We start from the raw sequence: 24,669 nt of genomic DNA, 5'->3' as shown, positions 1-24,669 counted from the left end.
CTGGTTTATTGAGTTTCCCTTCTATATTGTAAGCTCTCCTTGGCAGGGTCATCTACCCTCACTGCCTTCTGTCTGTCCACTCTACATCCTCTTTGCACATCCTATGATGTATGTTTTATGTTCAATTCTTCTGTTTGCTATGACATTTGTTTGAAATTCTATGCATCTATTTTATTCTGTAGAACTATAACATTCAAGTCTGCCATGCCTGTCTTTTATGTCTTCTGTCTGCAATGCAATTTGGATGAAATTTCATTCATTTTTATTCTGCTTATCATTTTTATGTGTCATTATGTGAATCTTTCCCATATGCCTTGTGTTTGGTCACTGATTGCACCCATGCACTCCTTATACCAAGTGTTTCTCTGTATGTAATACCTGCAATATGTGGTTCCTACCAGATAAACTTTGAAAATGATGGTGATAACTGTACATCGGTAGTAGTGTGTCAGGAACTTACAACTGCATACTGGTAACAGAAACTCAGGACTGTGCATGATAGCAAATGCACAAATACCAGGTTTGCACATGAAGAGTAGCATAGGCACAAGGACTCAGGACTGCACAATTGTAGGAGAGGCACAGGAACTCAAAATTGCACAATGATAACAACAGGAAAAAATAATTGCACAATGGTAGCAGAGGCACATTAACTCTGGATTGCACATAGGTAACAGAGGTACAGGAACTCAGGATTGCAATTATTATAACAACACATAATAAGTGGTGTAAAGCTAACCTGTCTCATGATGATGTAAACCCAGCTTGTTTCTTATAAGTGGGTGAACAGTACAATTATTGTTGAATTCTGCTTCACACTGATAGAAGAGCTAATATTGAAGTATGAGGGGATCTCACTGTGTATTACAGCTTGTTACTGCTCTTCACATGTACACAGTCTATCAGTAACCCAAAAAAGCAGTATTAAATGGTACATCCAGGAACATTCCCTCCTCAAACCAAAGCTTATATATCAGGTAAGAAGCGACAGGAGAGGGAGAACCACAGCATCTCATTTACAGTAAGGAAGATATTTTTATTATTTTTGTCCAGATATTTCTAGGAGGCACTAAAAGAAAGTGCCCGTAAGATAAGAATAACTGACCTGCCTTTGGCTGGAAATGATTTTGCGCAAAGTACAGAGTTAACGGTAAATTTACTAAGATGGGAGTTCTATTAAGAAGTGATGTTGCCCATAGCAACCAGATTCCAGGTATTATCTACTAGAAGGTGCTAGATAAATGAGAAGCAGAATCTGATTGGTTGCTATGGGCAACATCACTTCTTAATAAAATTTCCATCTAAGTAAATTTACCCCAACAAGTCTGTTTACTGTTGTTAATATAGATTAAGGCATTTTAAAATTTCGTTTACTGCAATGCAGCTAATTTATATTGTAGCAAAACATATGTCTTTAGGTTTTTCCCATCATAGTAAATTTGATGTATGTTAACACTTACTTTTGTCAAAGATTCTGCTTTGAAGCAAATTAATCAAAACAATTATTAAACAACCATGTTAATTTAAAAAAAATGTTTCATCAGCCTGGAATAATTGCAAAGAACTGTTTAGGACCATAAACAAGCTCTGAATCATTAAACACAGAGATACTCTTTATTTGTCTGTCAGTCACCTTTTCCTCAACAAATACTTAAAGTAGTCATCTTAAGAAGAGAGGTGCCAGTAATTGTATGAAGGTCTGGCAGAGGAAAGCTTATTGAAAACATTATAAAATACTGTTTAACTGAAAAAGTACTAGTCGCTTGGAACAAGCTTCAGAGAAATGCAGTTGTAAAATAAACTACCGTAAAAAATGAAGGCACACTTTTTCTGTGGTCAACATTCACATATTCCTCTTGTGCCACTGCTGAAGGCCATGTATCATTTCATCATGCAATAGCAAGCAAAATATAAAAAATAATCTAAAAATTGTATAGCAGTAGTTCTAAGCCAATTTAGTTAATCCTTACTAGTTTAGTTCTATATCGATCAACATTTTATTTCTCTGTGGTCCATTTTTACTTTTATTACAATTTCATGGTATTTAACTAAACACTTTGACCCTCATTCTGAGCTTTTTTTCCCCCAAGAAACCTTTTTTGTAATGCACATGCAGGGCCGTAATTAGGGGTGTGTGAGTGGTGCCATTGCACAGGGCCCTTTGGGGCAGTACCATCGCTACGCCATGTCACCTGCATGTGGCTTGCAGGGTGCCTGGAATGCGCCAGCCGCAGTCCAGGTCAGTGGTTTCAGTAAGTGTAGTGCGGACAGCACATAAGTGTGGTCTGCACTACACAGTAAAACACCTGTACTACCTGGCAGCAGTGTGTTTGTTTTAGCAGCCAATTAGAGTCAGACAGCCTCTAATTGGCTGCTGCATTCACGGCCGGAACTGGGCTGGAGCCAGTGGCGGGCTGGGCCGGGGGGCAGGGTGCCATGTGCCCCCCGGGCCGCAGCGTCATGCGGGCCGCGCACCGCGGTGCAGACTGTGTCACTGTGACACAGACTGCACCGCGTGTGTAGCGCTGACCGGATAGAGTTCGGTCAGCGCTACACAGCACAAACACACAGCCGCCGGCGCCGGCAGCTGTGTGTTTGCTGTAGCAGCTGATGAGAGTCAGACAGACTCTCATCGGCTGCTGCTCCCACTGCCAGAGCCGGACATCTTCCGGCTCCCGCAGTGAGTAATGGGAGTGATGGGAGTAATGGGAGTAATGGGAGTTTTTAAAAAATTGTATTATGTCTCTGCTGCGGGGGGGGGGGGGACTGGGACTACTGGGACTACTGGGAGCACTACAAGGGGGGGACTCCTGGGAGCACTACAAGGGGGGGACTCCTGGGAGCACTACAAGGGGGGGACTACTGGGAGCACTACAGGGGGGAATACTAATGGGGGCACTACAAGGGGGGGACTCCTGGGAGCACTACAGGGGGGGAATACTACTGGGGGGACTACTGGGGGCACTACAAGGGGGGGACTCCTGGGAGCAGTACAAGGGGGGGGACTATTGGGAGCACTACGGGGGAATACTACTGGGGGCACTACAAGGGGGGACTACTGGGAGCACTACAGGGGGGGAATACTACTGGGGGCACTACAAGGGGGGGACTCCTGGGAGCACTACAGGGGGGGAATACTACTGGGGGGACTACTGGGGGCACTACAAGGGGGGGACTCCTGGGAGCAGTACAAGGGGGGGACTATTGGGAGCACTACAGGGGGGGAATACTACTGGGGGCACTACAAGGGGGGACTACTGGGAGCACTACAGGGGGGGAATACTACTGGGGGCACTACAAGGGGGGGACTCCTGGGAGCACTAAAAGGGGGGGACTACTGGTAGCACTACAGGGGGGGAATACTACTGGGGGCACTACAAGGGGGGGGACTCCTGGGAGCACTACAATGGGGGGAATACTACTGGGGGCACTACAAGGGGGGGAATACTACTACTGGGGGCACTACAAGGGGGGAATACTACTACTGGGGGCACTACAAGGGGGAGGACTACTACTAGGGGCACTACAAGGGGAGGGGACTATTACTAGGGGCATTGCATAGGGGGAGGGGACTACTACTAGGGGCACTACATAGGGGGGAGGGGACTATCACTGGGGACACTGCATCGAGGGACCACTGCTGGGGGCTCTATATAAAGGGCAATAGTGGGGGTACTGCATAGGGGGAAGACTACAACTGGGGCCACTATTTAAGGGGCACTGCATAAGGGTTACCACTACTGTGGGCACAAGGGGCACAGCATAGGGGGGATCACTACTGGGGGCACTACTCGAGGCCTGCATAAGGGTGTCCTCCTGTGGCACAGGGTGGCACTGCATATGGGCACTACGACAGGGGGCTGCCCCTAATCTTTATTTTTACCTTACATTAATCCCATATGGACCCACCTCCTCCCTAGAACACTTGAGGGGGGGGGGCGCCATAGCACGCACGTTCTTTCGGGCACCCTTGCTACACGCTACTCCTCTGCCAGGGCCACCTGCATGCATTTGCCCCCCAGGCTAAGAGTTGCCAGCCAGCCCCTGGCTGGAGCTCACTCATGGGTGAAGGGAGAGGCATCATGACGTCTCTCCCATAGTGCGAGCAGGTGGACGGAGAAGCGAGCGGCGGCAGGAGCGGGTATTCAGGTAACTGTTTTGTATTTCTGTGTGTATGTCTGTGTGTTATATATGTAAGGGGCACTACTGGCCGGGGGCACTGTATATGAGGCCCCACTACTGGGAGAGCTACATAAGGGGCACTGCATAGCAGAGACCACTACTGGGGCATTGTATAAGGGACACTACTGTGGGCACTATATAAGTGACACTGTATAAGGGGCACTACAATGGGGGCACTGCATAAGGGGCACTACAACAGGGGCCATTGCATAAGGGGCACTACTACTGGGGGCACTGTATAAGGGGCATTACTACAAGGAGCATTGCATAAGGGGCACAGCTACTGGGGACATTGCAAGAGGGGCACTACTACAGTGGGCATTGCAAGAGGGGCACTACTACTGGGGTTATTAAGGTGCATAGGGAATTGAAGGGAATGTTCCCAGAGTGCCGAGAAACGGTGGTGTGTCATGTTGACACGCCCCCATTTTCCAGTGGCCACACCCATTTTTTTGGCACACACCGAAGGCGCGCATACATACTAATAAAAATATTTGCAGTATGTGTTCGGCAAAGGTGCCCTAAAGAGGGGTTCCAGTTGCCCCGAACCTTACCCGTCATGCAGGACCTCTGGGCACTGCAGGAGGCTGTGAAGAGAGGAGAGGGACTAGTTCGGGAAGCAGCATTACAGGGCAATTGTGTGCGGCCTTTCTCCTCTATGTCATTAGGAGGTGGTCTGCACACACCTCAGGGAGAAAAGAACTTCCCTCAGAGTAGTATGTAGATGCCTTATCCACAGGGGAAAGAGGGTGAGTGATCACTGTCAGTCTGTCTGACCTGTGACCCTGTCCTCTAGCACGGTCAGTGTGAATATCCCTTAGTCCTGCTGGTGTTTCTGTCTCTTCTATAAGAGTGCCTGTCTCTCTGACCTGTGAGTCTGTCTGCTATCATTGTCACTGTATCTCTCAGTCCTGCTTACGTTGGTTTGTCCTGTCACTGAATGTGTGTCCTCCAGACCTGTCAGCAGCCTCTGCATAAGCCAAGTTACTTTTATGATGAAGAATGGCAGTTCAGCACCAAGCATGGCAATATATAATTTTGTATATTTATAAGTTTACAGAATTCATTCTAAGGGCTGAAACATAGTAGGTAACCATGGCAACATAAAAGAGTATTTTAGTTGCAGTCCATTCTCAGAGACATTGACCACATGGTGGATGCAGCAAGCACTACCCTCTCTATGGTAAATGTTCATACGCTGTGTGGTTGATGCAGCTAACTTCACTACAGGTAAGACGTTTTTTCATGGTTTGGAAACAAATAAAACATTTTACCCTTTGACTAAAATATTATACTTACTTTATAAGATTTTGTGAATAATCAACCATATGTATGTGAAACAATTTAACTACAAAAACTGGTCTGCTTTAGGCATGCTTTGGCAGTTTTCAATGACTTTGTTCCTAAATCAAGCATTCAGAAACCCTCCTGAAGGGATACGGTCAATATCCCGACACATGGGATGCAGGCGCTTAGAATACCGGCGCCGAAATCCCAACACCTGTCAGAATCCCGGTGCTGGCATCCCGAAGATAAGTAGCGGGGTTAGGGGGAGGCTTAGCATTAGGTTTAAGGGTCAGACACTAGAGGGAGGGTTAGGGTTAGGCACTAAGAGGGGAGGGTTAGGTTTAGGGTGCGGGGAGGGGGAGGTTAGGTTTAGGCACTGGGGGGTAGGGTTGGCTAAGGCACCGGGGATGGAGGGTTAGGTGTAGGGCGAGGGTTAGGATGCCTACAGACAGGTGTTGGTATCCTAAATCTGTCGGGATGCTGGCGTCAAGATTTTCACCGCCGGCATCCCGAGAGCCAGCATACAGTACCCAACTCCTCCTGAAGAGAGCCTGCATTTGCCAGTTAATATTGTGCTGCAGAATTACAAGTCAACCTTGGTATTTTTTAAAGGAATATTTATGGAAGTTCAATATTTATTATGTCTCAAAAGGTTGCAATGTTAATTGCATTCTAAAAAGTAACTGCTTCTGCAAATGGGTTACTTATTTCATATATTGTCACAAGAAAATGGCATAAAAGTCTCTCTATTTCCTTGTTTCAATTAAGCTGTCTCTATGGTGATTGGAAGCTGAACAGACATTTCCCTACCTAGCACCAATCACCTCCTAACAGTGTGAAAGACTTGCTCTGGAACTGGGGTAGCAGAAATTACAGATGACATTGGCATGCTGCAGAGTTGAGTTACATAAGAGGTTTAGTTTCCCTTTGACACATTGTATCCACAATTCTCTCTCAAAAAAAGCAGAAAAGAATTTAAATATGATACATGACCACAATATGGATTCTAAATTTTGTTCCCTGTACTGTAATTAGAAAGTGCACGAAACTGCATCTTTGTGTTGTTAGATATTCTAAGAATGTTTTTTTTTTGTGGTAATGTTTCTCTGCTTTAATTAGAACTTGTTGGGGCATAACTATCTTATTCCAAACATGCTCCAGGCAACTACATCAGAAAAAGGTAATTGAATTATAAAATACAGTGCCTTCTACTGTACATCTATAACATACACTATTAGTTCCGTTATGTTTCAACTTGGTGTGATTTAAAAGCGGTTTGTCTTACAATGGTATGCCAAAAAAATGTACAATAAAATACGTTTTACCACACATAACATTTTCATGTGATACATAAAGTATACTGTAATAAGTAAATGTCAACAATATTTCATAAACATTGACCTAGAAAGTCAAATAGCTACAAACACTTGTAACATCTCAGCCAGAAATAATACATGGTACAGTATGCATTTTCTGATCAGCCCAGGTGACAGAATTAATAAAGTTTGATGTTCTGTGAATAATGAGCCTAGCACTATCTGAGTTCAGTATTCTGTTTTTCAGTTGTTCATTGGATATTATTGGATCTTTCCTGCAGTAGAGGAACTATTCTGCTGTGATCTTTAAATTCATTTTAGAGTTCCTTGTATAGAGAGCCTCAGATACTAGCAAACCTCATCCCCTAGGCAACAGAGCTTATCTCAGAATGGTAGCAATTGTATATTAACTCGTTCATCAGCGCTGATTGGCAGAGTATGCAATAACAAGCACATTTTGAACATATTCCATTTATGTTGTGGATTAACAGCAACAGTATGTAAGCTTTTCTTGTTCTGGCTATATATTAAAATAATTAATTTCACATAGCTATATGCAAGTCTATTATTGTATATTTAAAGAAAACTATTACACATGGGAACATACCTGCTGCTTCAACTCAAAGTTATATGTTTTTGTTTAATATAAAGATAATTGCAGTATTGTAGAGATTTGTGGTAGGGTACAAAGTGACAACATATAATCCGCACACACAGGAAGGAACAAATACATTATTCAAATGTTATTTAACCCCATCATGTTGAGTATGATACCAGGATTGCAATGCTATCCAATCCATTCTGAGCACTGCAATGCTACATTAATCCTTCTGCAAACTAAGTACAACAGAACACTACAATCATACCAGTATAGCAGAAATAGGTATACAGCTAGGATTGTTTATGCTAAATAAAAATGTCTCTTTATCTTTAAAACACAGGAGCATAAAATACATTGTAGCAAGTTGATTCTTAACTCCAAAAGAACATAATGGCAAAGAGATACACCAGACAAATAGTAGCATATGCTCTGGACAATATGTACAAAGATGAAGGGATGTATAATAAACCTAATGTGCAATCAGCTCCAGTTTTTCACGTATATAAATCAATCTTAGGCTAAAGACAAAAGATGACATGATCAAGCTTGTAACACATTACAAACTCGTAAAATAATACAGCCCAAAGTCGAGTAAACAAAAGGAGTAATGGACATATACATCAGCATTATGATTACTGTAATAAGACAATTATAGATAATAGATAAATATATACGTATAAAAGAATATATCTTTTTTAACATATAAGGCATAAGGTTGCTAGGCCAGAAACAGGGGTGAACAATCCACAGAGACCCTCAGCTGAGTGTACCTTGGGGTTACTGATGAGCTGCTGCTCGTCCTCGTGTAGCAAAGCCCTGGAGTTGGACTCGGAGTTGTTAACGTAGATCTGCAGGCAGGGGTACAGAGAGGTGCCCTTACAGTCACTCCCGCAGGTGAACGTGCACTCAAATGTCTCCCCGATCTGCTGCACAGACAGCACCGTGCAGTTGGCTGTTTTGCCCTGGAGATCCTGCAGAGCTGGGTTCAGCCAGCAAAAGCCCAGGATAAAGAGAGAGACCACCCCGGAGACGATTAGGAACAAACCCAGCCGGATGCTTTTGTCTTCGGCTTCTGAGTATTCATAAGCCACCCTGAGCTTTGCCATGGCGCCTGGATGTGAGTCCTCAGCATGTGCCGTTTAGAGGAGCATCTCTCTCAGGAGAGGGGTGACAGGGAGCCGGCGGGGATGGGAAACTATTGCCAAGCTCATGTCGTGTGCGAAAGTCACTATTCTGCCGTCTACTTTCTGATCACTTCTTCCAGCACATGATCATCGGGTAAATCAGGCTGTGTGACTCTCTGCCCACCCCCAGGAGATAAGGGGAGGTCCCCAGCATCCTTCTCCCTCCAATGGGGGCAGCTGGCTGGGAGCCTGGCAGCCACATGTCTCACGTGTGAGCATCAGTCCCAGTGCCGGACACAGACAGCCTACCTACGCCAGGCAAACACACAGACCAGCACTGCCCCGGACTCCGCGCCCATGTAATACGCTGCCAGCACTGCCCCGGGCTTCTCTCTATAAGGTGACCTGTTCTGCCGTGCAGTGGAATATGTGCCCCTCTATAACGCAGCAAGCACTGTCCCGCGCCCCTCTATGACGAGCCCAGTCCTGCTGCCCTGCCCCGGGAACTGAGCCCCTCCATAAATGCTGTCAACATTGCAACGGGTTCCGCGGCCCTCTTTAAGGCGGTCACAATCCCTCGAGTTCTGCGCCCATCTATAAAGCGGCCAGCTCTGTTCCAGGCTCCGTGCCCCCTAAATAAGGTGGCCATAGCTTACTGCATTATGCACGTCTATGTTATTAGGAAGAGGGTAAAAGCCGGAAATCATAGTAAATGCATTGAAAAAGCCAGAAATCATAGTAAATGTATTGAAAAAGCTGGAAATCGTATATGGTTACGTTTTCGCATGTGCAAACTTTTTGCAGCCTTCGCTCGAATGTGTCACTATCGCATATGCAGGTTTTCGGGCAATCCTATTACAAAATACGCGATGCAGCATTTGCCTTAAAAAAAATACTGCAAAAAGTGTGCCTGAAAATTGGGAAATGTGCCTGTACCCCCCAAAAAAGGTAAACTAACATTGGGTAATAGTTTAGTTTTTACATTGTGTCAAATGGCTGTTATTTATTACATTTTCTTTAACAGTGGAAGAATTATAGAAAACAATTTTTTTGGGCAAAATAAATGCTGCAGTTAAATTAGGGTACATAAAACTGGGTGCTAGTATATTTTTTTGGCATTGAAAACAAACAATACAATATGAACAGCGCTAAATTGAATAAACGATGATGAATTGTTAAATTAACATATAGTCATTGGTACTCCTTCATATAAACATGATATACATAAACAGCAGATACTATAAACATGAATATGTTTAGCATTGGGCAGTAACGACTGTATATGGCTTGATTAAAAGAAAGAACAATTTCAGATATTCAATAATATGCAAATTGGATAAAAAACACATATAGGATATCATTTGGGCATCCTAAAAATGAAAGGAATAAAATAATGCAAATAAACACAATGAAAATCTCAAGAAGCAGTTATAATCCAATGGATAAAATTGCAAGTCATGTATTGAATTGTATTGTTCGTTTTCCATGTTCTATTGATAAAGAGTTGACACCTCTATTTGAACCAGCTGCCTAACTGACAGCACCTACTGAAATCCCTTTCCCCATCTTCCCCAATTATATTTTTTGTCAGGCTGCAGACATCTGCAATCCCATAGACACTTTTCCCATCCATACAGCCCCCAAAATACCTACCACACTACTTAAAACCTCTTTTCTAACACTTTTTACATTTTGACCCCCAAAATGACATGTCATTATTATGGGGAATTAAGTTAATTAAAAAAAATATTTTTGCTTAATTAGTCATTAGAGTACAAAGGTTTCTGAACCAAGCCACCACATTTTTAACACAAAATAGGGGTTTTGTATATTTTTTCATCTGCTCTGAGATGGTGAAAACAATTTTCTGCTTTCAGCTGCGCAAAATTCGCTTGTGTGAAAAGCCGTGGCTAATAGGATAGCACAATACAAATTTTTGGTGAAAAGTTTGCACAAGTGTAAACTTTTCACTAAACTGCAGCTTTTCACAACTAATTGGATATGGCCCTTAATATGATTTCCGGCTTTTTCAATACATTTAATAGGGTTTCCGGTTTTTCAATGCATTTAATAAGATTTCCGGCTTTTTCAATACACTTTATATGGGTATGATATGTATTACCGCCAGCCGCAATTCCCGACAGCGGCTGCCCGACAAAGGAAAAAATCCCGATCGTCCTAAAGGTAAGTATCAACTAACCTAACCCCCCTAATCCTAACCCTCCTTAGGGATGTCTAACCCTAACCTCCCCCCCTGTGCCTAACCCTATCCCCCCTCTAAGTGCCTAAATCTAACCCCCCTTCCCCGCCGCCTAAACCTAAGTCCCACGGGGGGGGTGCCTAAGCCTAACCTCCCCCCGGGGGTGCCTAACTCTAACCCTCCCTCCCCCTAACCTGACCCTAACCTCCTGGGGGGTGCCTAACCCTAAGTCCCCCCTGGGAGCCCTAAAAGTAACCCCCCCCCGGCGGCTGTCCGCTGCGGCGCCCGGAATCACTTCGATCGGGATGCCGGGCGTCGGTCTCCCGGCATCGGTAAAATGACAGGCGTCTAGATTTAGACGCCTGTCATTCAACCCTCGCCGGGATTAAGTAGTCTGGAAGCTGGCGGTCGGCATTTAGACCGTCGGCTTCCAGACTACATCCCCTTTACATGGCTTATCGGCTTTTTCAATGCATTTACTATGTTTCCGGCTTTTACCCACATCCACATTATTATCTGCACTAGTAGCTTCAGCAAACATCCGCTGCCTCTGACATGTGCTTCTATCTGCACTGTAGCCACCAAAATGGTTTTATTAATAAATGCAGATCGGGAATAAAGTTCAACGTAAAATAACGTAAACTGTTGTAAACCTGATGCCTGAAAAGTCAATAACTTCTTTCAACCAGCACTGTATGATATAAATTAGAAAGGTAGCCTAGTGGCAAATTGCATTACAATGGAAAACAATGATTCCAGTCTACCAGATTATAGGATTTTCTACAAACCATAAACCATCAAAGCAATGAAATGTCACAATTAATTAAACTTTCTACAACAGGAGTAGGCACCTATGGTATCCACCTGCTGTGGAACTTCACATCTCAGCATGTCCTGCCACAGTTTTATAACAGCAAAACTGAGGCAGGGCACGCTGGGATGTTCCACAGCAGCTGGCGTACCACAGTTTGCCTACCCCTGTTCTACAAGATGGCTAAAATAATGTTTTTTTTTCCAGCAATGACTGTTGTGAAGTCAAGGAGAAAACATAATGTGAACAATTGCAGTAAACCAATTTGCTGCAAATTTTTCTACTTGGCTACAAAAATATTCAGATTTGTGTGTGTGTATGTTGTGGAGAATTTAGGCTGTAAACCCCAATGGTTCAGGGATTGATGTAAATAATGATAATTTCTCGCTGGGCCTGATTTAGAGTTGGGAAAAGAGTATGGAAGAGCAAGTAACTATACACCTTGGTAAAACCATGCTGCACCGCAGGGGCGGGGGGGGGGGGGGGGCAGATGTAAAATGTGTGGAGATATTTAGATTATATTCACACTGAAATCTAAATTGCAGTGTAAAAATAAAGTTGTCCAGCATTTGTAGGCTACATGCAAAAGCAGAAAGTATTTACCCCACATGCAATAATTATATATGTATTTGCACCCCTTGCATTGCAACATGGTTTGTCCAGGTACACAGTTACTCGCTATATCTTACTGTATTCCATCCCAAGTCTGAATCAGGCCCCTGTATGGTTCTTCTGAAGAGGCCATAAACTGAAAGATTTTTCCAGGCAATCTGACAACGGTCTGGCAGATGAAAAAGATCAGAAAGTGACTCCATACATTGAGAGATTAATTCCCCTTCCAGATGGGATGTAGTTTCGAAGCTAACGGTCTAAATGCCGACCGCCGGCTTCCAGACTTTCTAATCCCAGCGTGGTACTAATTACAGGCGTCGAAAACTCGACGCCTGTCATTAACCAGACGCCAGAAGACCGACGCCGGCATACCGAACGAAGGTAAGCCGGGCGCGGATAGCCGCGCGGGGGGGGGGAGGGTTAGGTTTAGGGCTGCCGCGGGACTTAGGGTTAGGGACCCCTCCGGGAGGGTTAGGCCAGGGGAAGGGGGGTTAGGGTTAGGCACCCCCGGGGGGAGGTTTGGGTTAGGCACCCCCCCGGGAGACTTAGGTTTAGGCTGCGGGGAAAGGGGGGTTAGGTATAGGCGCTTAGAGGGGGGATTAGGGTTAGACACCCTAAAGGAGGGTTAGGGGGTTAAATTAGGTTAGTTTATACTTACGTTTAGGACGAACGGGATCTTCACCCTTGTCGGGCTGTTGCTGTCAGGATTTGAACCGCCGGCCATGGTAATACCTACTACACCCTTTCAGACAGAGCCTTCTTGTGGCTCAACCCGGGTCTTGGCTATGTGTGAACAGACCCGACCCAGGTTGGATGTCCTGGGTCCGCGTCCCTGCTCGGAACTAGGGTTATTCCCGGGACTGACCTGGGTCGCCTGTAGTGTGAACGGTATAACCCTGGTTTTTAGACCCAGTTTGCACTGAAAATACTTCATTGGCTGTTTGGGGCACTTGTAGATGATCTAATGTGCCAGAGCACATGACAGTGTAATAGACGCTGTTTCTGACACCATGGCTCTCTGGAGTGAAGATGAGGTGGCCTTCTCTTTCTGAAATTACACTGTGCAATGTAGTACAGTGTCAGCAGCTGCATCAGTCTTGTGAAAGTGCAAAAAAATGCTGAAAACCAGGAGCTCTGGGCTGCTCAGTTGTAACTTGTCACCAATTTTTAAACCAATGCAGCCAAGTCACCAGCCAGTTTTCATGAGCTCATTATTGCGAGCCAAATAAAAGTGTCCCTTTTCAATGAATTACACTGAATGCCAGGGCAGACACAGGTTCAGTGTGCATGGGCTTGACCTGGTAATTTCCCTAGTCCAAGGTGTAGTGTGACAGGTGGTCCCTAGCTGAGACACGGTTTGAAGTCTTGTTAAAAAAAACGGTGTCACGCCGTGTCGGATCCCCAGCTCATGTCTAAAGGGGATATTTGCTTCACGATTTTACAGTATCTGGTAAGAGAAAACAAAGACTGCAGAACGACAGTCTCACAGATTGAATATGCATAAAAGATCAAATCAAAATATCACAGCTACAATACATAAACAACGATCATAATAATTCCATGATCTGGGGATGTTGATAAACTTCCAGTGAAATATTTCTACATTTTCTAAACATATTGAAGACATATCCGTATAGGATGTAACACCAAGTAGTGGTCATTAATAACAGGCTAATTAGTTCAGAAAGCTTGTACTCTGATCAAGTGTAAAACACACAATGGAAGTACTTGATTAAATAACGCTCCACAGCAATTGCAAAGTGCATACATTAGCAAACCAACCATCACTGATGACAGAAAGTTTAGTGAAGGGAGGAAACATTTCTGTATATAGTTAAATCTTGCTTTCTTAATTTATTCAGTAGTGGGGTGTGTGTGTGTGTGTGGGGGGGGGGGGTTGTTTATTTTGTGCATCTGTTATTTTCCTTTATATTCTTGAAAAACAAATAGAAAGTAGCAGTTAGCATTGCTGCCTCACATCACAGTCAGTTCAAATCCTAACCAAGGGACTATATGTGTGAAGTTTGTATGTTCTCCCCATAGTTGTGTGGGGGTGCTCTATTTTCCTCCCACACCCCAAAACATATTGGTAGGTTAATTGGACTTTGAAAAAAATGTATCAATAAATATTTGCTGCTTATTCCCCAAAAACACCTGTTAGGGGGACACCTGTAAATATTTAGCATCCCCTGAATGTATTATGGTATCACAGCAGATATTTCCAATATTTGCTGCTGTCTCTTCATTTTCGACAGCAGCTGCATTCCCCGTAGGTTTCTAAAGGGGATGCGATGCTGTCACATTTACCAAGTTGCAGAATGCTTCGCATTTTGAACCTTGGTCCCTGCCGCTTACGCCATCTGAAGATGGTGTAAGCCATTGTAGCCTATGGGCTGCATATAGCAATACTAGCCGGGAGAGGGTTCCTTAGGAACCCTCCCCCGGCATTGGCCTCTGCACATGCGTGGTCTGTAGACCGAGCATGCGCAGGATTCCCAGCACAAGAGTGAAGAGACCGCTGACGCGGTCACTTCACTCCCAGCACATCACAAGGACTGGTCGCTTTTTCATACATTTAGCCGGTATGATCACATCCTGCAATGCAATCAAAGGCGCTTATATCGCACACAAATCACATTGCAAATTCGATCATTAGTAAATGGGTCTTATAATATCTTAGTGCAGGAGGATTAACATGTAGCCCAGCTGCTGTGGAATTACACATCCCAGTATGTCCTGACACAGTTTTGCTATTAGGGCATGCTAACACTGTGGCAGCGCATGCTGGGATGTGTAGTTACACAAAAACAATTACTTTTGTAAGCCACGGCTTCTCAGCGGGCTGGAGCTGAACATTTAAGTGGCACACTCACATTCAATGTAAAGCATGCGGGGCTGTATACTGTATGTGAGTGGTGCTTTCAATTCTCAGCTCCAACACACCAAGAAGCAGCGACTTTGCTTTGTAAATATAGCCCCTAGTGTGTGCAGATATTTATCACACACACAGTTCCTAAATTCTTTTCCCAGACTTAATTTCTTTTAACTGAGTATACAATAATAGCATATAATATAGACATTAAGGGCCTACACTATCAGCTGCACACTCTCTATAAACACATAAAAAAATTTAAATTGCATAATTTGGTAAGAAAAGTAGAAATCCAATTTTTATACTTGTGATTCGTGGGCAACTGCTGGGAGGATGTCATGGTGATGGGCCTATTTTTATGTGGAGGCCTTGAGCTGTAGCTTCATCTGCCCCATTGTTAATCTAGCCCTGGGTGGGAGAGAGCTCAGTCCTGTCTCCTGCTGGTTATATTACTTATGAAGCATTGCATACACTGCACTTTGTATAAGGCATACTATATAGCTTGTTAATTGCTAATTGTGCCCTTTTCATGGCGCTCGCCACAAGTGGGCTAAGACCAAGCATTTTGGGAACCTCCTCCAGAAATCTTGCATTTGCCCCTGACAGTATGAGCCTTTCCATAAAACCAGTGGAATAATTCTAAACCTTTCATCACACATAGCAAAAGGGTTAAATTCCAAAAGAGAGACCACTAATCTGCATGAGAAAGTGAGAGTGGTGCTTATGGCAAATGTCCAGTGTTTATCCTGTCCATGGCAGCTACCTATGGGAATGCACATGCACAGATTGACCCTTGGATTATCAACCTCCCCCGCCCTATGCAGCATCTCTCCAGGATCATCTTGATTGCTGTTTCTGATTAATTGTGCAAAAGAGGGAGGAAATCGCTAAATCTCTCCCAAAGAGATGCTAAACCTAAGTGCCCTTGTGCTAAAAATACAGTACACAACAGAAATGAAATGCAGGGCCTTGCTAATCATTTGGATTTTCTTATTTAGAAGATTGTATTGCTAAATATAATATACATTTTGTAGCTTCAGCATCAACCTTCTTCCAGGCAATGTCATTGGGAGCTTAAAGCTTTAGCAAATGACATGTTTATTAAATGCTAGATCTTGGAGAGACACTGCTTTCAGATTATTGGAGGGTAATGATATTAACACATGTTTACTAGCACACCACATCAAAGCTAAGAGGAGGCTCCAAGATGACAACAGAGGAATTTGTCTTCCTAAGGATGACAGTATAGTCACATAGGCGATGGGTCAGTACTGTTTTACTTTTAATGCAGACATTTGACTTGGACCCAAGAGGACAGGAGTGTCACACCAATAGGTCTCCTAGAATTGGAATCTGGATAGCACACCGGCATCCCTTACCCAACCCCTCCTAAAGGAACATCTTTCTCAGTCTCAGTTGTGCTAGGAAAACAATGAACTTCTTGTTTCAAGGTAGTTGATGAACCAATATGATCTTAAAATCTTCTGAGTCAAAAAAAAATATATTAATCTTAGATTACACCTTAAAACCTAACTCTAGCTCTAAAACTATCCAAGTACTAAAGTGCCATACACACTGGACAATTTATTTGAACGATATGAACAATAACGATATCTTTGAATGATATATCGTTCAAATCGTCCTGTATGCATGCACTTACCAAAGAACGATGCGTGCTCCCACGGGTTGTTAACAATATCCGCAGTCATCTGTACATGTAGTCCAATCAAGGGATATCGTTTGCAATGCCATGCTGCCGAATCCAGCATGGCCCTACTCCCAAACCCGCCCCCACCCACCGTCATTCCCGCATCGGCAAGTTTGTATGCACTTGCCGATGCCGGCACCCCCACCTGCATCCGACATCGTTCGTACACACATCGTCCAATGTGTACAGGGCTTTACAGTTGTTCACTAGCATCTCCAAGTTCTAATAATGGAAAGACACCTATGAGAGTGTCATTTATCACATTGAAAAAAACAAAAGACATGATACACAGTACAAATTATACAATACAATTAATTGCAAATTAATAATAGATCATCAGCAAAATAATATATTTTCAGGTTATGGTAGTCATCTTGATATTAAGTATAATATGGAACTTTTTAAGCCTAAACATTTGAATGTGTTTTGTTTCAGGATGATAGCATTAAAGTATGAATTCATAAATAACCCAATTTAGTGACAATATTAATTCTTGATTTTAATATGTTCATATTTTTTGTAAAATGTAATTTGCTTGGTCAAAATAAGTATTTCTCAAATATATCATAACATTACCTTATACTGCGTAATGTTGACCCAGCTGACATGGTGACAGAAGTGATTATCACATACAAGGCACATTTCCTCACATACTGCTGATAACTGAAGGCCTGATTCAGAGCCGCTCGTAAGCGGCCGCTCGTTCGCTCCGAGTGATGTTCGCACAACTGCACATGCGTATGGGTTGTAATACACATGCGCGAACCAGTCATTGCGGTCGGAAATTGTGTGCTTGCAAAATAGCGAATGCCTGCTAATTTGAGTGACAGAATGAGGCGTTTGTGGGTGATAACGGGAAGGTGCTTGAAAACGGGGAGTGGAGATCCGAATGCAGGCGTGCCAAACGGTCAAAACTGGCGATTTAAGGGTGTGCATAATTAACAAAGCAGTGTCATCGACCACGTCACTTGGTTGTCTTTTAGCCTCAACTGCTCGCATGATTGCGGTAGGAAAATGCGCCTTTCGATGTACTCGATTAATCTAATAAATAGTGGAGATGACGTAGGATGCGAGCGGCCAGGGGGGCGTTTTTTAAAAAATAGCGAGTGCATGTTTCATTCGCTCGTTCTGACAGAGGCGTCAACAGACCGCAAAGAGCGAGCGCTCTATTTAAATATCCGGCCCCTTTTTCTGAACGAGCGAGCGCAAATAGCGTCCGGCTCTGAAATAGGCCCTGACTCTCCAGTGCCCAGCTCCAAACTTTATACCCAGAATGACATCACAAAAGCTATTAATGATTTATGTCAGTGACATCACAAGTACGGTAAAAGATGAAAAATCTCAACCTGCCTGCATAGTATAACTGAATGTTAAGGCACCCATACACGGTGCGATTTCCAAACGTTCCAATCTCGTGTACGATTGCTTTTGAGATTCTTCCCTTGAAATTTTTTACGATTTGTGGCAACAAATGGAACGATTGTACAAACGACCATACGATTAGATGTGTCGTAAAGTGATTGCAAATGGTTTATGATATATCGTATGCAACAAACAACCTCACAATGCATCTGCTGGAACCTCAGTAGGGCGAGGGCTTATCTAGAGGGTATAAAAGGCAGGCATCCATTTTAGATCTGGGCACACTCTGCTCTGTAGTTATCCAATACCAAAAAAGTTTTTTTTACAGGCGCTGAGATGTTCTGTTATTCCTAGCAGTTATATAAAAAAAAGGGGTACTCAATCTCTTACATTCACATAAGAACAAAGAATAAATTAAATAGCGCTATGATGTATGATAATATACAGTATTCAATAAAAAAATATCAAATGTAATAATAAACAAAAAGCAATTGCATAAAAATGATGAATAAGCGAGCAAGGGCCTCACCCTCGTAGCTGTCTTTACATATGGTGCCTGTTCCTATAAACACTTCCAGAGGCAAAATGAACACTTATCAAGTTGCAATTTACACCACTCTCATTTTGAGAAACAGAGGGACTGTCCAATGGATATATAGTTACCAAGTTCTTTCACCGGTAGAGGAATGTTCCTATTAGCAGCAGGGCTGTAGCTAGGGTAGTGCGGCCGGTGCCATCGCACAGGGCACCACAGGTCAGGGGGCGCTGTTTGGGCATGTCAAATTTCTGTTTATTATCATTCTTGCTTGTAGCTTCCTCTTATTTCATCCCCAGCTTCTCCTGGCCTCTCCTATATCTTCCCTGGCCCTTCCCCATGAAGCCATGGCCCTGTTTTGGGTGCATTATGTCCCTTTGAAAAATGAGGGCGGCGCCAATGCTCTTTCTGGCACAGGGCACCAAAAAGTCTAGTTATGGCTCTGATTAGCATAAAGTCCATATGCAGCATTTGGAGTCCACAGAATATATGTTGTGTATGTCCAATAAAGGGCAAATGGAGAAAAGTCCCAAATTGGCGTGAGTTTGTATGGTGAATTTGGTAAGTTGGTTCAGGTTTTTGCAGGAAAACGGTGACAGTTTACAAAGTCACTTATGGGTGAGATTACAGTACCATAGCAGGGGGACAGTGGGCCTGATTCAGAGCCGGACGCTATTTGCGGACGGTCATTCCAAAAAAGGGGCCAGCTATTTAAATTGAGCGCACGCTCTTTGCGGTTTGTTGACGCCTCTATGTCTGAACGAGCAAACAAAAAATGCACTCGTTATTTTATAAAGACACCCCTTTGCCGTTCGCATTCACACGTCATCTCCGGTATTTATTAGATTAAACGGATACATCGACAGGCATCTGAACTGCTCGCAGTTATTGTGGTAGGTTTTTCTGACCGCTATCACTGCGAGCAGTTCAGGCTAAAAGACAACCAAGTGACGTGGTCGATGACACTCCTTTACTAATTATGCACTCCCATTAAACGCCCTTTTTAACGTTTGGCACGCCTGCGTTCGGATCTCCACTAAGCCCGTTTTCAAGCACCTTCCCCTGTTACCACCCACAAACGGTACATTCTGTCAATCAAATTAGCAGCCCCTCGCTGTTTTGCGAGCGCACGATTCCCGACCGCAATGACTGGTTTGCGCATGCGCATTACGACCCATATGTATGCGCAGTTGTGCGAACATCGCTCAGAGAGAACGAGCGGCCGCTTACGAGTGGCTCTGAATCAGGCCCTGTATCCGCTAAAACATGTTAACAATAGCGGACCCCTTAACAATTTAAAAATAATTGGCATGGTGTGTATGTATGTGTACTTCCGACATCCAAAGAGGACGGTTGACCATTGTTGGTATTGTCCATACCCTGCTCCTCAGTGACACTGTCTACGATTAGCGTTTGTGATGCTCGCTGCGGCTCCTGTTTATGAAGGAACGTCAGTAGCTGGTAGTACCATCATCTGCCCCTGCTCCAGATGCCCGCGAATCCTGCTTTTTCTTATGCTCCTTCACATAGACTGTTTGCAAGTTTTGGATTTTTGCCCATTTTGGAGAGGCCGCATCATGGTATGGCAAGCTAAAGGTTACCAGCTCGTCTATTGCAGCAACTCTCTTGGGGGTCTATTTACTAAGCAGTGTTAGGAGACAGAGTGAAAAGTGATAAGATGCCAGCCAATCACCTCCCAACTGTCATCTCACAGGCTGTGTTTGAAAAATGACAGTTGGGAGCTGATTGGCTGGCACCTTATCACTTTTCACTCTGTCTCCTAACACTGCTTAGTAAATAGTCCACTTGGTCTTGTTGCTGTATTCCTTACTTTTTACACGCCACAAACACAAATGGGCGCGATATCGCTCTACAAATCCAGTCACAAATTGACGCTCTCTAGCACTTGTCATTTCTGGGGAAAAAAGAACATAAACTATTTTAATACATATTTTTAATGTTTAACCAGTTGGGTTATTTTAGACAATTGATTCGGTTTTTATAGTACATTAATACCCACCATTGAGTGGCCGTTATATTTGAACATAGCTGTTCCAGGGGTATAAACATTGCTGTGCCAGGGGTATTAACATAGCTGTGCTATGGGTATAAACATAGATGTGCCAGGGGTATAAACATTGGTGTGCCAGGGGTTGGCATGGTGTACAATGAGGTTGTACTCACTTGAAAACAGTCAACAGCTGAGACAGATGATCAACATGATTCCTCCTTGCCTCTTCACCAATGTCATCTGCCAGAAAATGGAGGCGGGGAGTGGCCAGGGATTTTCCAAGACATTGTACATCGGATCTTTCGACAAGCAAAACAGCATACGATGTGTGTCACATCGTACACCATTGGTCGAATTCTCACTGCAGGTTCGTTTGATCTACGATGCTGATTCACGATGCCCGGGTTATGCATCGGCATCGTAACCGTCTAGAAAATGCCATTTTTTACACGATTGGTCGTTATGAATGATTGAAATCGGCCAGATCGTGAAACAAAATCATCGTGTATGGGCCGCATTAGACTTTTACATAGATGTTCAAAGGAAAAACATACTGTTCATTTATTTGAAACTTTGTCAGTTTGTAGTTTAATATGTCTGCTAGTTATACATGTATTTTTGTTTAGGTAGTCCAAGAAATACTATGGAATCCAAGATGAAACAAAGAGCCATCATTGAATTTCTGGAAAAAAAGAAGGCTGCAGTGCTACAAAAATCCACAGAAGACTGAAAAAAGTGTGTGGTGAGCGTACAATTGACTATAGCAATGTCAGAAGGTGGATGAAGCGTTTTCAATCGGGACAATTGTCCATGTGCGTCAAACCTCGTGGTTGCAGACCATCAACTGCAGTGACAGCAGAGAACCAACACAAAGTCGATGCCATGATTCAGAAAGACCATCGTGTGACCATCAGACCATCAGAGATATCAGTGATGTACTTGAATGTAGCCATGGCACTGTAGAAACACTAATCAATGATATGGGATATCGTAAACATAAAGGAATACCTAGGTCTTATCTCCTGTAATGACATTTTCCAAAAACGTCTCAGGGTTGGCTTCAAAGTTGGTCAAAAGGTCATTGCACACTTCCACCCTCTGGGCCTTATGATCCCTGGTTAATTGCTTTGGAACCCATTTACCACCCACAGCTTAGCGACTGACCAGAGTGATGGTCGCGATGGTCAAGACCATCGTGACCATCGGGGCTTGCGACGAGACCCTAAGGTTGGGTCTCGGCAACCGCAAGCCCCAGGAAGCTCCCCACTGACATCACTGCTGATGTCAGTGTGGCCGCCCAGAAAACGGCAGGCCTTCCTTAAGGAACGCCTCCGTTTGTGAAACCACCCCCCCGCCCCGCCTACAAAACGGGCCGAGCTGTCAATCAACATCGACAGCCAGCCCTTTTGTAGTGAGCTCCGGAGCGAGAAAGTTTCTCTCTCGCACCTGGGCTTGCGCATGCGCAGTGTGGCCGCTGCGCGTGCTCAGGGCCTTAACATTGACCCGGTTGCGAGCGCTCGGCGCTTGCGACCGGGTCTGAATGAGACCCTCAGACCCATCTCCAGATGTGCCTCTTCAGCCATTGATCTCACTGCACGTCACTGATACGTTTCCACGCAGTTATCCACCATTGCTCCCAGTTATACAACAGACAAAAGGGAGAAGGTGGTGACTGTTATCTGGGTTATTCAGTCAAAATTCACTTGTCTTTCAGGGGGCTTGCTTTCACTAAATGTATTGCTTTTCCTTTTCTATCTTCCATCTGTTTTCTTTTTAGCTATGTATTTGCACTTGGATACAGTAAAACTCTCGGCACTGGCTATGGCTGTATCCATAGGAGTGCTGTGAGTTATATTCCAGAGCTACATAAAAAAGCAAACTTACCTAATGCACAGAAAGATTACAAATGAGACAAGATGGGCCTAGAACACTTTAGGCACAATACCATTCACACCATAGGCTTCTGTAATCTAATCCATATGATGAAAAATGGTGAATAAGATGAAAGACTGCTGAACCAAATAGCAACAAATAATTTGGTCCTAATTGTTATTTATATTGCATAGGTTAAAAAATAAAAAACACTAATTTGTTTAATCGGTTTCAAGTTTTAGTAGTGTGCCCCCAATCTTTTCATTAATGATGTTAGTTTAATGGTATATTGACAATCGGTTTTCAGAAAACATCTGACCTCTGGTATTTCACGCTTGTTGTTATATTAACTGTTTACCAGACAAGAGTTTTCCTACTGTCTGTTGGCACTGAGAATTAGGGCACTGTGCATCGTATTTTGCATATATGTGGAAACGTGTCGGGCACAAAAAAAACTCTAAAATAAGATCCAATACATCACTTTTTTTCTTGTATTTCTAATGTGTAGTTGGTGCTTTCATGATATTTCACACATAGCTAATGACTTTCAATGGTTATAAAAGGCTTGCTCTCACATACACACTGGGGAAATGGGTAACATGCATAAAAACTGCACTTTAAATGTGGTGTAGTGATGAGTTTTAAGGCATTTTTTAAACATTGTGCTTTTACCAATACAACCGATTGTTCTAGAAGCCATTCATTAACCAATGAGAAATTGTTTTTGCCCATATTGTAAAATTTTAAATGATACGTTAAAATGTTCCAAGTATTCAGTACATTTGGACAAAATGCTGTTAACAGGTTTATCTATATGCAAAGCTTCAGCATACATTAGCTGCAAGCTCCCCTGGACATTTATGCAGCAAAACTCCAACCCTGCTATGTATTATAAATTAAATGAGGTTTTACTATATATTATCATTGTAAATTAGGAATAAATGCATGCAATGAGAAATGATTAGTAGAATGTTGTAGGCAGCTATGCATAGTCTGCCCTTATCATATATTATCTCAATGACATGAATTACAGTTTCTAGGCATACTAAATAATTACTATAAACCTTTTTAAAATCAAAATGTAATCTTACAATTGATTATTGCATTAAATTAATTGTTATATAAGTATATGTTTAACTCTATTCAATCCCCAAACCACTGATTATGAAATTTACTACAGAAAATAATTGTCATATTTCTTTTACTGCTTTCTTAAGTTTTACTGATGGCTGATAAGTATGGTTAACAAAACTCCGAACAATATCAAGCTCATTTAGGGACATAGGCCTCAATTGTTGGGTTTTAGAGCCGATAATTGTAATTTCTTATCCTTGCGGCAATATGAAATGAACATTCACAGGAATGTATGAAAAAAACCCATGCAGGGACAGGAGTTCCCTGCGATGTGTTAGAAGTGAAATGATCACATTAGCCTTTGCGATGCTCCTGCGCATGAACAGTCCGCTGTCCACGCATGTGCAACTGCCAAGTTTTGTGGAATGTAACCTATAGGCTTCAAAGCTGTTAGGGCCAAATTCCAGAATGTGACGCATTGATAAATATGACAGCATTGCAGTCCCCATAGAAACCTATAGGCACTACGGCTGCTATTAGAAATGGAGAGACTGCAGCAGATATTGGAGCAATCAATCAAATTCTAGGGGGTAAATTTACTAAAGTGAGAGGTTTTAGAAGTGGAGATGTTGCCCATAGCAACCAATCAGATCCTACTTAACATTTAACCAGCACCTTCTAGAAGGTAATAGCTAGAATTTGATTGGTTGCTATGGGCAACATCTCCACTTCTAAAAACTCTCACTTTAGTAAATTTACCCCTAGCTATAATTTCTCTATTGCATCCTAGAAAATGATAGGCATAAACTATGGGCATCACCACCACTTTTCATATTTAGAAACTTTAAGTAAATGTACAGTCAGGGCCGGATTAAAACTTGTGGGGGCCCCCTCCAAGCCACACAGAGCCGAGCCTCCCCCCCCCCCCCCATTGGCTGAGAGGCAGAAGGCTCGCCTCTCAGCCAATGAGTGCTCAGCGGCGGGGTCTCCATAGTGGAATCCAGCCGCTGAGCTCTCATTCTGGAAGTACCATCCTTATAGGATGGTACTAAAGTCCGTGGGTCCGCGAAATGCGTGTTTTTATTTTGCCAAGTCCAGGGAT

The 24,669-nt window shown here is 43.3% G+C and overlaps 1 protein-coding gene across 1 annotated transcript in view; it reads right to left on the bottom strand.

The window, feature by feature from the left end:
* Positions 1 to 8,665, bottom strand: part of KCNMB4 (potassium calcium-activated channel subfamily M regulatory beta subunit 4) — an 82,866-nt gene extending 74,201 nt beyond the window's left edge. Inside the window, exon 1 of the mRNA XM_088452467.1 lies at positions 8,157 to 8,665. Coding sequence (XP_088308593.1) covers positions 8,157 to 8,492 — 336 coding nt within the window. The 5' untranslated portion in view covers positions 8,493 to 8,665. The remainder of the gene's footprint in view (positions 1 to 8,156) is intronic.
* Between the last annotated feature and the right edge of the window lie 16,004 nt (positions 8,666 to 24,669).

Source organism: Taudactylus pleione, unplaced genomic scaffold (assembly GCF_031769625.1).
Source record: "Taudactylus pleione unplaced genomic scaffold, aTauple2 ptg000038l, whole genome shotgun sequence".
NCBI classification, from domain to species: Eukaryota; Metazoa; Chordata; class Amphibia; order Anura; family Myobatrachidae; genus Taudactylus; species Taudactylus pleione.
The sequence above is the reverse complement of the archived record's forward strand: the minus strand, read 5'-3'. Positions and strand labels throughout refer to the sequence as shown.